This window comes from Panthera tigris, chromosome B1 (genome assembly GCF_018350195.1).
Source record: "Panthera tigris isolate Pti1 chromosome B1, P.tigris_Pti1_mat1.1, whole genome shotgun sequence".
Taxonomy (NCBI): Eukaryota; Metazoa; Chordata; class Mammalia; order Carnivora; family Felidae; genus Panthera; species Panthera tigris.
Window position 1 is genome coordinate 133930022 of NC_056663.1, and position 16684 is coordinate 133946705.

At 38.6% G+C, this 16684-nt stretch overlaps 1 protein-coding gene across 5 annotated transcripts in view; it reads right to left on the reverse strand.

Moving 5' to 3' along the window:
- The window catches only part of ARHGAP24 (Rho GTPase activating protein 24), a 517340-nt gene that overhangs the window by 61228 nt on the left and 439428 nt on the right, over positions 1–16684 (reverse strand). For 4 of the 5 annotated variants that reach the window (XM_007074728.3, XM_007074727.3, XM_007074729.3 and 1 more), the window contains one exon: positions 12681–12803. In XM_007074728.3, coding sequence (XP_007074790.1) covers positions 12681–12786 — 106 coding nt within the window. In that variant the 5' untranslated portion in view covers positions 12787–12803. Of the gene's footprint in view, positions 1–5252; positions 8167–12680; positions 12804–16684 lie in introns of those variants that run through there. The other variant, XM_015541987.2, reaches the window with a different exon arrangement.

Consider the following 16684-nt stretch of genomic DNA (forward strand, 5'->3'; position numbering starts at 1 on the left):
GGAGGTCTGAGTCTATAATAACCAGCGAATGTTTGGTACAATTTTTTAAAAATTTTTTTTAACGTTTATTCATTTTTGAGAGACAGACAGAGACAGAGTTTTAGCAGGGGAGGGACAGAGAGATAGGGAGACACAGAATCCAAAGCAGGTTCCAGGCTCTGAGCTGTCAGCATAGAGCCTGATGTGGGGCTCGAACTCACAAATCCTGAGATCATGACCTAAGCTGAAGTCGAATGATTAACCAACTGAGCCACCCAGGTGTCCCATAGAATCATGACTCTTTTTGTAGTCAGAGTGGAGAAGGAAGGGGAAAAATAAAGACTTAGAAAACCTAAGAAGTGTAATAATGTCAGCATAGTGGCCCAGTGGCCTAGATCTCACACCAGTAGACCAAGACATGCAATTTACATGTATTTTCTTATTTGACCACTCACACGTATTCTGCAAGGAGACTTCCCTTCTACAAACTGATTCAGAGATGCTAGGTGACCTGAGGACACACATCTAAAAAGTGGCAGGTCTAGGGATACAAACACAGGTCTGTACCATTCTAAAAGTCTTCCTTTTACACTATGTTACATCAATTCAATGTAGTCATTTTTTTTTCCCATAGGCATACTGACCACTCTCTTAGGATGATATGGAGAAAATGTCTCAATCTGATTTCTATCTAGATTATTAAATCTGATTTTATATAGTGCAGATGAATCACTGCCATTCCAGATAAGACCATGGTCAGTCTTTTGTTCATGAACTCCTCAGCCTTTATGTATGATTTGTTGTAGTGCTTATCACAGAGTAATTATTTATGTTCCTTTATCTCCAAGGAGTATGTGAACTCATAGATTCAAGGCAACCTTTTTGCCTACTCAACTCCAGAATAACTTGGTACATGCTCCATAAAATTTTGATATTATGAATTAATGAGCTAACTCATTCATAGCACCATTTAAAATTATACAGATTTAGATAGCAGCATTCTCTTGGACAAATCAATTTCCATAAATGAGATTACAATATATACAACATACAATAAACTTCAAAGAAAATGTTGGTTTTATTCATAACCATGACAAAGACAGCCTATTTTAATTCATTATTGCTTATGGACCTATAGGAAAAGATACATAATAATACTGTACTTCACCAATTTGCAAGAAACCTTGAATCCTTAATTGCATAGGCCTATTGCCATTCTTTACTCTGGGAAGAAGTAAACAAATCTATGTCTATGTCTACGTCTATGTGTAGCTCTATCTCCATCTGTCTCTATCTCTATCATCTATTTATCATCTATCTTTTACCACTAATGTGTATAAAGCACTTTAAAAAAATATTCACTTATTTATTATTTTGAGAGAAAGAGAGCACAAGCAGGGGAGGGGCAGAGAGAGAGAATCCCGAGTAGGGTTCATGATATTAGCACAGAGCCTGAAGCAGGCTCAAACCCACGAACTGTGAGATCATGACCTGAGCTGAAATCAAGAGTTGGATGCTTAACTGACTGAGCCACCCAGGCACCCCTAAATGTGTATAAAGCACTTCAAGATGGCTAGGAAGATAAGGCAGTCAGGTGGCAGCATTTAAGAAATATACAGGTTACACAGAAGGCTTGGGTCAATAAAGAAGGCTTGATGAAGAAATAAGACCCAGCAATGTCTAGAAGGAAGTACAAAGTTTGAACAGACAGCAGAGAGAGAGAGTGTCATAGCATAATGAAAAAAAAGCAAAGGCCTGGCACAGGATATATGTTTAGGAAGAAAGAGTGGGACAGTCTGGGGAATTGGGAGTTTATTCTCCCGGGAATAGATGGATGTGGTTATAAGGCCTTGATAATTACATGAAACAGTTAGGAGTTCCTCCTGGGAGCAATAGGGACGCATCAAAATGTTTGAGGGGTGCCTGGGTGCCTTAGTTAGTTAAGTGTCTGACTCTTGGTCTCGGCTCAGGTCATGAATTGGAATTTTCTCTCTGTCTTCTCCTGCTCTCTCTCTCTGAAAATAAATAAATAAACTTAAAAAAAATGTTTGAGTTGTAGGACGATGTTTGAGAGTACTATTTCAGGAATACCAACTGGTCAATGCTTTACAAATAGCCTGTGTGTTGTAGGAATTTGTGAAGAACATTAGGTTGGAAACAAGTGAGGATGGATGCTGTCTTGAAGAGCCACTTCTTAGGTTGAAAGAAGTTGTGCGCATGAAGCAATAAAGGCACAGAGAACTCAGGTGAAGGAAACATAAAAGGAGCTGGAAGTCTATGAAGAAGGAAGAAGCAACAGTTTCATGACCAGTAACTGGTTACGGTGTAGGGGAAAGCTCTAGATAATTAATGATAACTTATCTCTAAGACAGAGCAACTCAGGAAATCAAACACACAAACAAAAACAAGATATAGTTAGAGTTTCCTCCAGTGTGTCCCATGAGCATAACATCCTTAAACTAGCTAGCTGCCCTATTGTGACTAGAAATTAACACTAACATTCAGGAACCAAAGTAGTTGGTAATCAAAAGGTTGCTTAGGCTGCTTTGCGTATCACACATTAGTCTTACAGAGGTAAAAAAAAAAAAAAAATACATACATAGTTTCAAAATCAACAGGATAAAAAAACATTGTAACCATTATCTCTCCAGAACATAAATCCAAAGCACTGCTATCCCCCCAGCATCCTGCCTAATAGATGTTTATCAGTTCCTACATTTTTAAAACCACTGGGAAAGCATTTTCAGTGATCTTTATTAGTACCCAGACAAAGAAATGGAGAGATGAAAAGGACAGTAAGGGACCAAAGGGGTCTGGAAGAGAAAGCAACCTTGAGAATTTAGTTACAGCCTGCCCAGCATGCAGGCTCCATTATCACCAGGCCTCTGGAAACTTTAACTCAACTCCACACTTCATTCAAGGGCATTTCTAAAGCTGCGAGTCTTCTCTGCTGTTGGCCTACCCCTGACAACGGTAAAAAAAATATGCTTTAAATGTGGATCAGGAAAGCAGACACATCAGCATTCTTTGCTTCTGGGTGCTTTTCCATGAATCATGCACTCCCCCTTTTACTTTCATTGAAATAACTTAAGCTGATGCTCTCCAACAGGCTTGGTTGAGGAACGCAGAAACAGGTCCACTTCTCCAACTACTTGAGTGCCCAGGGGATTAAACAAAGCACAAAAGAACACTCTCTTCTTAAGGTAGCATGGTTTAGGGACCCAGGATTGAAAGAGAAGTTCATTCTTTTCCATGCAGGACCTTAAACAAAGATGTAAACCCCTCCCTCCCCCCCTCCCCCCCCCCCACCCCCACCCAGTGAGTCACGCCACTGCAGGCTGGAGTGATTAGTGCTGCACACACAGAAGCAGCTTCTCTCCCAGAGCCTCTCTGCATAATTGTCGTCCTGCAGCCAGGGAACAAGAGGCTGGTGTGCCGCTGGCTCTGGCTAAAAGGGAAGGAAACTTAAAACGGCTTGATGCTTCCTGTTCCTCCCCTCCTTTATGGTTCTGACAGAAACCAGAATACAGTTTTGTAAATTAGAAATCTGTTAATCCTTGACTCACATGCTAAACATTCCTCAGGTTACTAAGACTTTGCATAGAAAAGGACAATAGTTTAAAATTAACCCACAGGAGATGACAGATAGATAGAACCCACTCCTGTGGGTGCCATTTGCGAGCCCATGGGGATTCTCTTTGCAGGCAATGCCTTCCCTTGTTGGGAAGAGGGCATGATCAGCAGTCTTAGTCAGGATCCTTGAAGATAGGCTATACTCCACTATTGGAGAGGAGGTGGAGAAAGGCCAAAAACATCTTGCCATGTGCTTCAAAGATATATTAATTGCCCCCAGAACATCTCATGTTACAAATGAGCAGCAATAGGCTGGAAAAGTAGACTTTCTCTGTGAGTTTGGATAAACTCAATTTAGTTGCTGAGAGCAGGAAGAGCTAGAAAACGAGAACATGTCCTTAAGCAATTACTCCCTAGCTTTTCTCAGTTTCTATTGTTATCAAATTCTCTGTCAATGATGCAGTCTTAACAGTAACCTTGAAATCTCTATAGATCTATAAAATATGAGACAAGTATCTCTCACTTAATTACCTTTGTGGATGAGAGAGGAATATAAATGAATACCTGAATTCCTTGCTAATAATGTATGATAATGATCACAGGCAGATCTCAAGTGCTCAAAGGGAAGGACTCAGAAAGAACAAGGTTTAATCTTAAAAGTTCCTGCTATATTTTGCTTTACACAAGCGTTTTTTTCTTACTTTGTTTTCTTCTCTCTTCTGTTGGTTACTAAGTAGAAAGGGTTAATAGGTAGCAGATCAAAGAAAAAAGGGAGAAAGAATTTTAAATGTTACTCATGTCTGCTCCTGATTAAATTATTAGCTTACTATATATGACATTAAATTATAATTACCTATTTCAGTTTAAATAATCACCTCATTTAATTATTCCACTTTTAAAGCAAAAGGTCATTTAAAACTATTTTGATGCAGAAATGTTTTCTAAAAGCATTTTATTTTACCTATGAGTACTCTTTAACTCCCTCTGCACAAATCAATTCTGAAATTCTTAGCCTCTTTTATTGATCAGAAATTGTTAAATATTTTCCCACTTCTTGTACCTGATAGCTCCTATCTTTGGCCTCTCCCAATGCTGCCTTTTGATATATTTGGAAAGTCAAGGTGACTCCTATTTCTAATCAGTGTTAGTCAATATGGTTGAAAGGCTCCTGAAAAGGGGTCACTACAGATCATCTGATCATTAAAATTTTCTCAGCAGGGGAGGTGAGGCAAGCACAGGCAGCCAGAACCAAAGCAATGTGATGGGAGTAGAGAACAAGGGCCTGAGAGGGACCGATTTCAAGAAGTAACAACATGGCTGCTTGGTTTGGGGCTGAGAACAGCCCATGGTAGCCTTGGCCCCTCCTCTCAGAATGGCCAGGCAGGCTTGCTTGGTTTTCCATCAGTCAAGGTGATCCCTATAGGACTATCATTCTTTAAGCCCCACCTATCTGGCCCATTCACCGTCATAAACAGATCAATACGAACCTTGAAAAATAAATATAGACAAGCAGAGACACAGATAAATCACTCCTGTACAGTTCTAAGCTCTTGACAAGCAGAGACACAGATAAATCACTCCTGTACAGTTCTAAGCTCTTGGTTTTCAAAGTCCCATTTTATCTGAACATAAACTGACCTTAAAGCACCACAGAATATTTGTATATTTTTTAAATGGACATTAACAGATCATCTACCTACCTTTCCGAAAACTAAAACACCGTTTGATTCTTCTGTATGTAGTTTTAGGAATGAACGGAGTTGACGCTAAGGCACCTGAGGGGCGTCCCCCAGTATTTCGGTCTTCAGGCATCATACAGGCCCGAAGTTCTGAATCAGTTCCAGGCTTCCTTTAAAACCTGCCTCTGTGTGATACCCCACGGCCACTCCTTCTCATGTTTATTTGTTAGGGCTGAAGTGCTGATTCCTAGAACTTGAAGGCTTTGATCATCCAGGTCCCAGATCAGGGATAAGTTACCACCTCTCATTTACTTCTCTTTTGGCAAAAACTTCCTTTTCTCTTGCCTAATCCAAGGAGCTTTAAGATTTGGGTGTTTTGTTTTAAGTTTCTGCAGACATTCCAAAATGTCACAGCAAAAAGAACGGCAGCCAGCCGCACCTTCCATTCAAACAGCAGGAATTGTTTTGTTTTGTTTTGTTGTTTTTGTTTTTTGTTTTTTTTTTTTTGTTTTGTTTTTTGGTTTTTTTTTTTTTATTAAGAACTGTCTTCTCAGCTGGAACTGAGGGGACTGAGATTCCTCTGGAAAGGTCAGCAAATAGTCGTGTGCAAGGGGAATAAAAGGAACAATGACAAAAAGGCCCCTGAGGAATACTTCAGGACAGTCCTTGCTGGCTCCTTTCATCTGAGCGAAAGGGGAAGCAAATAATGGCACCTTCTCCAGAAAGCATTTCAGTGCATGATAGGTTCTTTTCAAAGGACTCCCCTGTTCCTTTTACAGCACCCCTCATCCTTTGATGCTCTCTGCAGGCTTCTCCCTTTTCCCGTCTGTCTTCAAACTCCCAGGGCTCCCGAGGGAATCGCCACGTCAGGACAGTTGAGTGCCCATTCCAAGCAGCCTCCTCGGATCCGTGGTGGAGGCAGCTCTGCAGGGAGCCTCTCCTCCCCCTCCTCCTGCTCCGTCTCCCCTTTTCTGAATGAGGGCTGGGCGGGAGCTGGCACAGCCTCGGCTGCCTCCGTCACCGTGGCTGCGACCGCCTTCAGTGCCCGCCGGTCACATGCAGCAGGTGCAATCACAACAGTATGAGGGGAGGAGGGAGAATGCCACACAGCCTGTGAACCCCTTTCTTCTTCGTCTGACTTGGTATTGACTTCTCTGCCCTTGTCTGTGCAGCTCCTTGAGAGCTGGCTGCCTCAGCCCCTCCAGAAATCAAACAGCACCAAACCAACCCCAAGGGGGTGAACTTGCACCCCCTCCTTCCTGCATTTATTCTCTTCCTATACAAGACTTTTTCAGAGATTTTCCGACTGAATCTATTTGTGAGTGCTGATTTAAATGTGCATATCACTAAAACATATGTGTCTGTACTGGTACGTACGTGTGTGTCTGAAATAGAAAAATATTCTCAATCTGGTAACAGAGAACTTGCAGGTACAATTATCATAAAACAAGTCAACTCAACTCATGTGTGTGTGTGTTTATACATATTTATACATACATATATTTCTCTGGTTATGGTTTGAAAACCAATCCTGTTTTCAACTTTCTCCTCTGCTCTTGGCGTGCACCCTCTCCACCCCAGACCCCATGTCTACCCATACTCTCAATCCCACCCACTGAACAATTTACTCACTGAGTTAATCATTCATCCACCTGGCTGTTCCATGAGCAGATGTGGAATGCTAGTGCTTTAACCCCAACTGACCCCCAAAGGTCTCTGCGTGCCTTTCTAGCCATTTGACAGGAACACTACAAAACTGAGGATACTACAAAGGTACTCCCTTTAGAAAAATCATTACTCTGACCAGCATGCCCAGATTGGTTATGGTTTGTCACTGAAGGAATCATTAGTGGTTATTTCTTTCCTATGTTTCACACTTGTTTTTCCCTTCAGCGTCGCTGCTACTAGAAAAATAAGGAAGCACACAGTGTAACTCAGTATAAACAAGACAGTGACAATGCCAGACTGGGAAACACCTCACCAGCCGCAAACTTCACTGACCTGAGTACTGGCATGGAGCGAACACATGTAACCCCAGGACTCTGGAGCTGGAACGAATCGCAGTTAAAATGGTTTTGTCTAATTTTCTTATTTCACAAACAAGGAAACTGAAAGTCCGGGGTAAATACCCCTTATCCAAGATCACACAGCTGTCTATGTCAGAGGCAAGAAGACCACATTGTCTCCTAATTAACCCCTGCTTGACTGCATGCCAGTTATTCATCATGTGGATTATTCACATTCAGTACTTTTACTGCATCGATGGGTCTCTGACTCAACTTTTTTTGTAAGGAGACAGAAATACAGGAGGAACCTAATTTTGTTAGTAGCTAAACTTAGGCAAACCACTCAGACCTAATGAACACTCAATGGATTCACACTCTTCCTAGATCCTGTGCTTGGTACTTCCATATATATTACCCCCAAAACAATGGAAAATAATTGTAAAACAGCAACAGCAACAACAACAACAACAAAACTGTAAAAAAAGTAAACAAACAAGCAAAACAAAACCCTTAAACTTTCCCAAAGCTAAATAAATATTTCGACATCCTAACTTTTGGATTTAACTTTTAGGCAGAAACCATATGCCTCTCAGCATTACCAATGGGGAAGCAACTGTTTACAATTGGTTTTAAGCCGATAACACAAAGCTGAAGTATCTAGATTCAATACTGAATTTTGTTATCAGGTTAGGTTGTTAAGTGAATGTTCACTCCCATTTCCATTGGTTCCCTTCTCTTATCTGATTATCTGTTTTAGGTTTTCTTTATTAAATAAAAAGAAAAGACCTGTAGTTCCAAAGCCATGATTTTCACATAATAGTTTTTCATTTCTAAGAGACTGAAAGTTTGGCAATCTCCTTCGGTGTCTCCTATTTTTAATAAAATGTCTTATTATTGTAATGGTAAAAACGGAATATTTTTTTTTTTAATTTTTTTTTTTCAACATTTATTTATTTTTTTTGGGACAGAGAGAGACAGAGCATGAACGGGGGAGGGTCAGAGAGAGAGGGAGACACAGAATCGGAAACAGGCTCCAGGCTCTGAGCCATCAGCCCAGAGCCTGACGCGGGGCTTGAACTCACGGAGTGTGAGATCGTGACCTGGCTGAAGTCGGACGCCCAACCGACTGCGCCACCCAGGCGCCCCTTAAAAACGGAATATTTTACATATCTATGCAGCCTGAACAAAAATTAGCTTAGGTGTCTCAAGAAAAACTTTAACTTTTTAAAACATATGTTGTGAAACGGCAGTATAGGTAATGCAATGCCCTTTTTAAAATAAACACATTAAAAATGTATCCAAAGGTGGTATACAGAAATTATAAATCAGAGTGATACGTCACCTTCCAAATGTCTTTACAGATACCATTTAATCAGTGACCATAGCAATATTTAAATGTTGGGAGGGAGATTAGAATCTATGAAGTCTTTGTTCAGGATTAACAGGCTTGGGTTCCGTAATTTAGGGAGGAGAGATATATTTTCTTATGAAAGGCAATTACAGCAGTTGAGGATATTTTTAACAGCTTTTCTGAAATATAATTCACATATCATAGAATTTATCCATTTCAAGTGTACAATTCAATGATTTCCACCATATTCACAGATATATACAACCATCAACAGTTTTAGAATATTTTCATCACCTCAAAAAGAGATCCCACATCGTGGGCTATCACCCATCCCCTCCAACATTCCTATCCCAGCACTAAGTGACCATTAATCTCCTGTCTGTGTCTCGCTTTCCCTGTTCTGTATTTTCATATGAACAGAATCATATGCTATGTAGCCTTTTGTGACTGGCTTCTTCTACTTAGCATGATGTTTTCAAGGTTTATTCACATTGTAGCATGTAGTAGTACCTTATTCCTTTTTTAATGACTGCATAATAATCCCTGGTGTAGATATACTACACGGACATTTGGGTGTTCCCACTTTTTGGCTGTTAGCAATAATGCTGCTATAAATATTCATGTACAAGCTTCTGTGTGGACATATGTTTTCATTTCTCTTGGGTATATATCTATCGAGGGGTGCTGGTCATATGATACTTCTGCATTTAATTGATTGAGGAACTGCCAGACTCTTTTCCAAAGCAGCTGTACCATTTTACAGTCCGATTAGCAACATAGGAGCCATTTGATTTCTTCACATCCTCATCGATACTTATTATTGGACTTTTTGACTCTAGCCATCTTAGTGGGCATTAAGTGTTATCTCATTGTGATTTTGATTTGCATTTCCCAGATGACTAATGACTGAGCATTTTTTCATGTGCTTTTTGGCCATTTGCATGTTTTCCTTGGAGAAATGTTTATTCAGATTCTTTGCTCATCTTTTAATGGAGTCAAACTGATTCCAATTTTTAATTTCTCCTTAATACTGAGTTGTAAGAGTTCATTATAAGTTCTGGATCCAACTTCATTATTAGATATATGATCCGGAAATACCTACCTCCTCCCAATCTGTTGGTTACATTTTCACTTTCTTGGTGATATCAATTCAGGTATTTTTGAAGGACTTGAAAAAACATATTTACTTTAATTATTACAATTTAATTTTGTTTTGTTTTGTTTTCATGTACCAGTAAGTACCAGTGCAAGTTTTATTATCAGAAAGGCATGGGCTTGTGATTGTGGGTTTGTTAATCCCACAGTAGAGGTAATAGGTCACACTATTGCACAAGAAAGCAGGGGGAAGCCCACAAGCCAGAGGCCATGGGTTGTCTTCCTAGTTCTGTTATTCATAGTGTGGCTGACATTTGTCAAGTTACTCACCCTACCTGGGTCCCAATGACCTAATCCACAAAATGTGGCACTGAACTGAAACAGTGGTTTTAAAATATTCTTTATCAGTAAAAAACATATTTTCAATGAAATGTTAAGTGGACTCCTAATAGATAAGATAGATAAAAGAGTTTCCAGGTATATAAATGTGTTTGAAACTCAAATTTTTAATATTTCTTTAAAATTCAATCAAAGAGCAGGGAGGGGGTATGTTAATACAAACATTTGAAACCCTAGATTATAGGTGACAGTTGTGATCTTTTATCAATGTCAATATTCAGTTTGGTTCTATATTCTGTATTAACTTTTAAAAATTCTAACGTTCAGTTAAATCACAAAGGATTTATTGTAAAGTAAATGAGTACTTTGAAAGCTTGTCTTGAAATCTCATAACACTCTTCAGTTAAACAAAAAGGGTAGAAATTTTTTTATAGGAGCATTGTTTCTATGGTAAGTGTTCTATGCTAAAATATAGGTCTTTACAAGTAAATTTCAATCAAGCACTTATGAAATCCCTGAAGCTCATTCCATAAGATAAGGTACAGTAGTCCCTTGTTATCCATGGGAAACATGTTCCAAGACTCCCAGTGGATGGATGCCTGAACTTTACACATGCTATGTTATTTACTATAGATACATACTCATGATAAAGTTTGATTTAAAAATTGAGCACAGTGAGAGATTAAAAATAATAATTAACAATAAAATAGAATAATTATAACAATACTGTAATAAAGGTGGTTGCTTCCTCTCAAAATATCTTGTACTGTACTCACCCTTCTTGCGATGATGTGAGATGGTAAAATGCCTATGTGATAAGATGAAGTGGGGTGAATGACATATGTACCGTGACACACTATTAGGCTACTATTGACCTTCTGACAATAGGTCAGAAGGAGTATTATCTGCTTCTGGACAGTGGTAGGCCACGAATAACTAAAAACTATGGAAAGTGAAACTGCAGATGAGGGGGACTACTGTATATAAACCTATCAACTACTAGAGCATCCCTTCCAAGTTCATAAATTTGAAGACTTACATACAGCTCAGAGCTGTTGTCTAGTCCCACTGGGATAACTTCTGGGACTCCTGGGCTGGTGGGAACTCCTGTGGCCACTGATTTGATAAAGCTAATTGGATCTCATTCATTTCTCTTAAGAAAGGGACAGATGGACGAGGAAGAAAGGGAGAGAATAGCACACTTGATGGATATAATCCCTGAACAAAAATACCTCCTTCAGCAGATATTAAGGGAACCCCTTAATTCAGAAGCCCCAGAAATTTGATAGCAGGGGGGAAGAGAGCCGTTAGAAATGACAGTGACTGAGTACACCTCTCAATAATAATCATGAGCCACTAATGTTGTAGCCGGTGGGGGGGGGGGTCTCATCCCACAGGACTTTTCAAATGATTTACACAGTCATTTACTAGCCATTTTAGTATATGAATAGGGTGACCATATAAGTTGCCACCCAAACTAGGACATCAAGAAAATGAAAAACAGCCCTATCAATAATTATCTTGGGACAACAGTTGTAAACCAGACTGTTACCAGGCAAACTGGGATGAATAGTTGCCCTGGTTAGGAACCTCCTCCTTGCCCAACAGAAGACACTGTTAGAAAACAGACAATTTCCAGACATGTATCATTCACCTGGTAAAACCTAACTTTCCAACTTTTTAAAGTATACCTTTGAAGTTATTCTAAGATGTAGAATGGGGAGTCAGCCTAAGAAGTATCTAATATATTAAGGGAAAAAAGAATCACTTCTGAATTCAGGGTGCTGCCAATACACAAAAGAGAATATAAAATAAATATTAGAATTATAATTGGTTTGCTAAATATGAATTTGATTTAATATAATTTATTTTAACTACATCCACATAAAATAATTAGGCTTTACATTTTGGGAAGTGCATGTTGGCTATAGATAAATTTTTTTGAGTTCTTCTTGATTTGGTTTCCAGTACTGAATTTTTACTTTAAATAATTTTTCTGTTTACATTATATCTGCTTATCTATTTTATCTCTTTTATATTCCTTGATAGACAAAGATTATTTCTTTTACCCTTTCTTCCTCCTTTTAGTTCTATTTACAGCACCAGTTAGTTTATTCTTCACATGGCACATTCTCAAAACTATATTAACTAAGATTTTTAAAAACTTATCACATCCACAAACACTTGTCAGATCACAAAGCATTTTTTTTTAATCTAGTAATCAGTGGATTATCATCTAGAGCATTGCTATTCTTCTTTGACATTGCTGCGCATCTTGGGGCTACGACCCCTTCCAAAGGTCCTAGTCAAAAATGCTTTGCCCCATATCTGCAGGGTCTTAACTAATCTATATTATAGTATCATTCCCATAACTATTTATTGTTAGTGAAATGGAAAAATTAAAAAAAAACCCATATCATCCCTTTTTATAATTCAAGATATTCATAGAAAAAGATCAGTTATTGATATTTGATCTAAATTTAACTTCTGGGAGTTACTTACATATATACCTTAACAATAATATGGTATAATTTACTATTTATTTTAACACTCATCCATTTGAAAATAGGAGCTGATAATAACATCAACTGGGAGCAGAGAAAGGGTGAACAGGTTTGGCTGACCTTTCTGTTTTTCCATGATTCTATATATACTCACCTCCACCAAAAGGTCCCCATATGACTCGACGGATGGACTTAACCCAGTCTTCCATATCATTCTGGGTGCTCGCCATAAGGAGGTAGCTCTCATGGTTTGCTGTCATCCGATCTCGATCGCCTCCTATAAGACAGTAACACATGAGTGTATGCTCGGCTGAAGTTTCTTCATCAGCAGCAGGAGTCCCTGAAATGTACACTGTGCCTACCCAATCAATTGGAAATATTTACCATGGCTTCAGTATGAAAAAAAAAAAATCTGCTTAAAAAGGAAAGGCTCTTATGTTTCCAGGAGAAAACTGGAGAACAAATGTCATTACCCAAACAAAGCCTGCCTTTTTGTCCTAGCAACAGTCCATAGGTCTGCATTAACTTATAATCCAATCTATTCACACTGCACTGTTGAACAAGGAGAATTGGCAAAGCAAAATGAAAGATGGAGAAATAATCCAGAGTCTGGATATTCATTGGAAGCAAGTGCTGAGCAGTCTAAGTACTTCTTAGTCCACACACAGTGAGGCCACCAGGACATCATGGGTAAGCAGGGGAGCTCTAGGAAAAGGAAAAGAACCACATGTAAAACTTTTGACCCAGAGGTCCTCCTGTATTCCTCCATCCTGGAAAATAAGGCTCTGCTCCCAGAACACACCTGCAGGGTGGGCAAACAAAGAAAAGAGAAGAACACACAAGCCTGCCCACAATTTAAACCCCTAGATGGCCCTCACGCCGAAGCATGAGCTTTGAAACCCCAGTGGTGCCTCCATGCAAAAGCTTGATGGTTTCTCTTATTTCACCCTCCAAAAGAACAACCCATATACTTAAAAAAATTTTTTTAATGTTTATTTATTCTTGAGACAGAGACAGAGTGTGAACAGGGGAGGGGTAGAGAGAGACGGAGACACAGAATATGAAGCAGGTTCCAGGCTCTGAGCTGTCAGCACAGAGCCTGATGCGGGGCTCGAACCCACGAACTGTGAGATCATGACCTGAGCTGAAGTTGGATGCTTAACCGACTGAGCCACCCAAGCGCCCCCATATACTTTTAAACCTTTATAGTCTCCAATATCAACTTTGAAGTGCCAGACGTCTGATGCATGTGATTTAATTTCTTAGAGATGTTTTATAGCATTTACATTTCCCTGGTGACTCAATTTTCTCATTGACAAAACAGGCATCACCGTATATGACCCTGAAAGAGGTCTTGAGGCATGGTTTTTCTTACTTCCTATCTTGTGGTTAAAGACATGTATCAGCAACTATATTGCTTCATTTTCTTCGAAAATAATTAGTGTTGTTGTTCATGGAAGGAATAATTAAGGAAATGGAACATTTAACTGAATTCTGAAAATATTTTAGTATTATACTAACTTCTAAGGCGCTCCAAATATCTATGAATATTTAACTATTCACTAAGTGAACACTAAGCATTGTACGTTTGCAGCCTTGGGTTGAACTGATTCATATGCAAGTGTTGTGTTTGATGGAAACCTTGCTGTTTGGTTTCTAAGTGGATCTGAACACCTTCATGAGGAGCTTGCATGCTCCAATTCACAATAGGCTCACCATTCACTGTTCTTTCCCACCCAACCCAACTTGCACATAGCCGTGAAAGTTGTAGGCATTGAATCTGCAACCTCTGAATTCTATACAGCTGTCCTAAGTTGATAAATACAGTTATTCTACCACCGATGTGAATGTCAGAACAGGCGAAAGGTCAGAGAAGTGAAATAACTTTAAGCTTATCAGACGAACAACTAAAATTGGTGATGTACATTTTAATACAACTGGATGGAAGTAGGAGGAGGGGCTGAGGAACCACAGCAAAATGGTTTCTTAACATTTACAAAATTCCTGAAAAAATAAGACTAAACTTCTCACATTATAAAGAACACCTCACTGTTTGGGAAACAATAACCCTCTTACACCTGTAGGTCTATCCTTGGTCAGTCATCACTTTAAGTAACTTGTATCTGAAAAAGCGCCAGTTCAGGAGTCAGAAAACCTACCTGTAATTTTATATTAGCTGCTTAATTTCTGGGAAATTACATAACTTTTGCAAACTCAGTGTTTTTAACTATGATTTAGATATAAAAATACTGTTATAGTACATTTTTGTGAGAATTCAATGAAATAAAGTAAGAATATTAGCCCGGTGTTAGGCTAAAGGAGAAATGCTGCAAACACCAATTCAGTCTCATTTAATGGCTACTACACCTACAAATGCAAAAAGAACATATTACATTTAACTTCACCTCAGAGGGGCACCTGGGTGGCTCAGTTGGTTAAGCGACTGATTTCAGCTCGGCTCATAGTTTTGGAGCCCCCGCCCCCCACCAACCATCCCAACCATCATTCGCTCTGTGCTGACGGCTGACAGCTCAGAGCTTGGAGCCTGATTCAGATTCTGTCTCCCTCTCTCTCTCTGCCCCTCCCCCACTCGCACTCTGTCTCTGTCTCTGTCTCAAAAATAAATAAACTTAAAAAAAAAAAATTAATTTGACCCCAGAGATATTATGTGTAGCAGGTGCTTGGAAACAATTAGTCAATTTTATATATATATATATATATACATATATATATATATGTATATATATATATAATCATATATATATGATGTCATTAAATATTATACATATAATTATCATTTTAAAGGCTATCTTTACTTGATACATAACAATGCACATTAAAATTATATACTGTACATATATGTAAATATGCCAACGTTAATATGCATGTGGCCGTATAACATAAAAGCAGCAGAAAAAACTAAATGACAAAAGAAAAATAGGCTTCATTTGACACAGCGCAGTACTAATAATTTATTTTGTGTTCTTACCCATTTATACCATAGTACTAGCCAAAAATTTACCATTGTGAAATGAAAATATTTTAATTATTGTCTTTGCCTAAGGGACGCTTAGTAATTCGGGCGGCAATATCCTGCTGTGTCACTCCCAGCCCAGGCAGAGACAGCCTAGTAATGAGTGAGTGACAGCCACTAGAGTGTGTTTCTGCCTGAAAGCAGGAAAGAAAGAGAATGATAAGCACAACTGGCCATTATCCCCTGACTTTTCATTTGATTCTCTATCTCTGCCAGTGGTGCTGTATGCGTGACCCTGAGTCTCATTTAGACTGCCAATCACAGATATGAAATCCCATCTGTGAATTTCACCCATGGATATGGACCTTGATTCCTCAGTGTATTAACAAGACAAGGGGAAAATATTTAAAAATTTTTATTTACCAGTCTTGGTGGAAATATAGACTCTTTGCTACGAATGCGATTAAAACAATTGGAGACATTTATACAAACATGAACTAGACACTCTACTGAAAATACGTGATTTCCAACTAGAGATGCCATCAGTTCTAATTCAAAACCCATCAGTTCTAAGGGCGGGTACTGTACCTTGCAATTGAAGGGGCTCAAAAACAACTTAATGATATATCATTTGATAAATAAATAAACTCAATATTGACTTTCAACCATGTGAATCAAGTTTCACTCTCTTTGTGAATCCTTTATAGGGCTTCATGTTCCATTTAACCATTTGTGGACCTAAAATTCTTTAAAAAGGTGAAATTTTAAAAAGCCGTCTTGAGATCTAATTATCACTGGAGCGACAGGGTCATCGTTATCTTCAATCCCTATGTGTCTATGTGTATGTGTATGTGATATGATACCTATTAAAGCCAGTGTATGCCTTCCATTTTTAATTCTGCTTTATTAAAATTCCATTTTAATAAAATGCTTCCATTTTTAATTTAATTTAATTAATATTAAATTAATATTTAATTTAATAAATATCTGTGCAGCTTTGTTTTTAATTTTTAATACTACTTTAGATTTGCACATGTTTTTATAGGACATATGTTTCAGGAAATTGTTCACGCCTTTAGATATTAGCTTGGGAAGGTAATAATGCCTTGGTGCTAGTGTTAACACTTCAAGCATTTGTGATTTTAAGTTAACTGAGCAGGTCACATCATTCAATTTTACTTCTT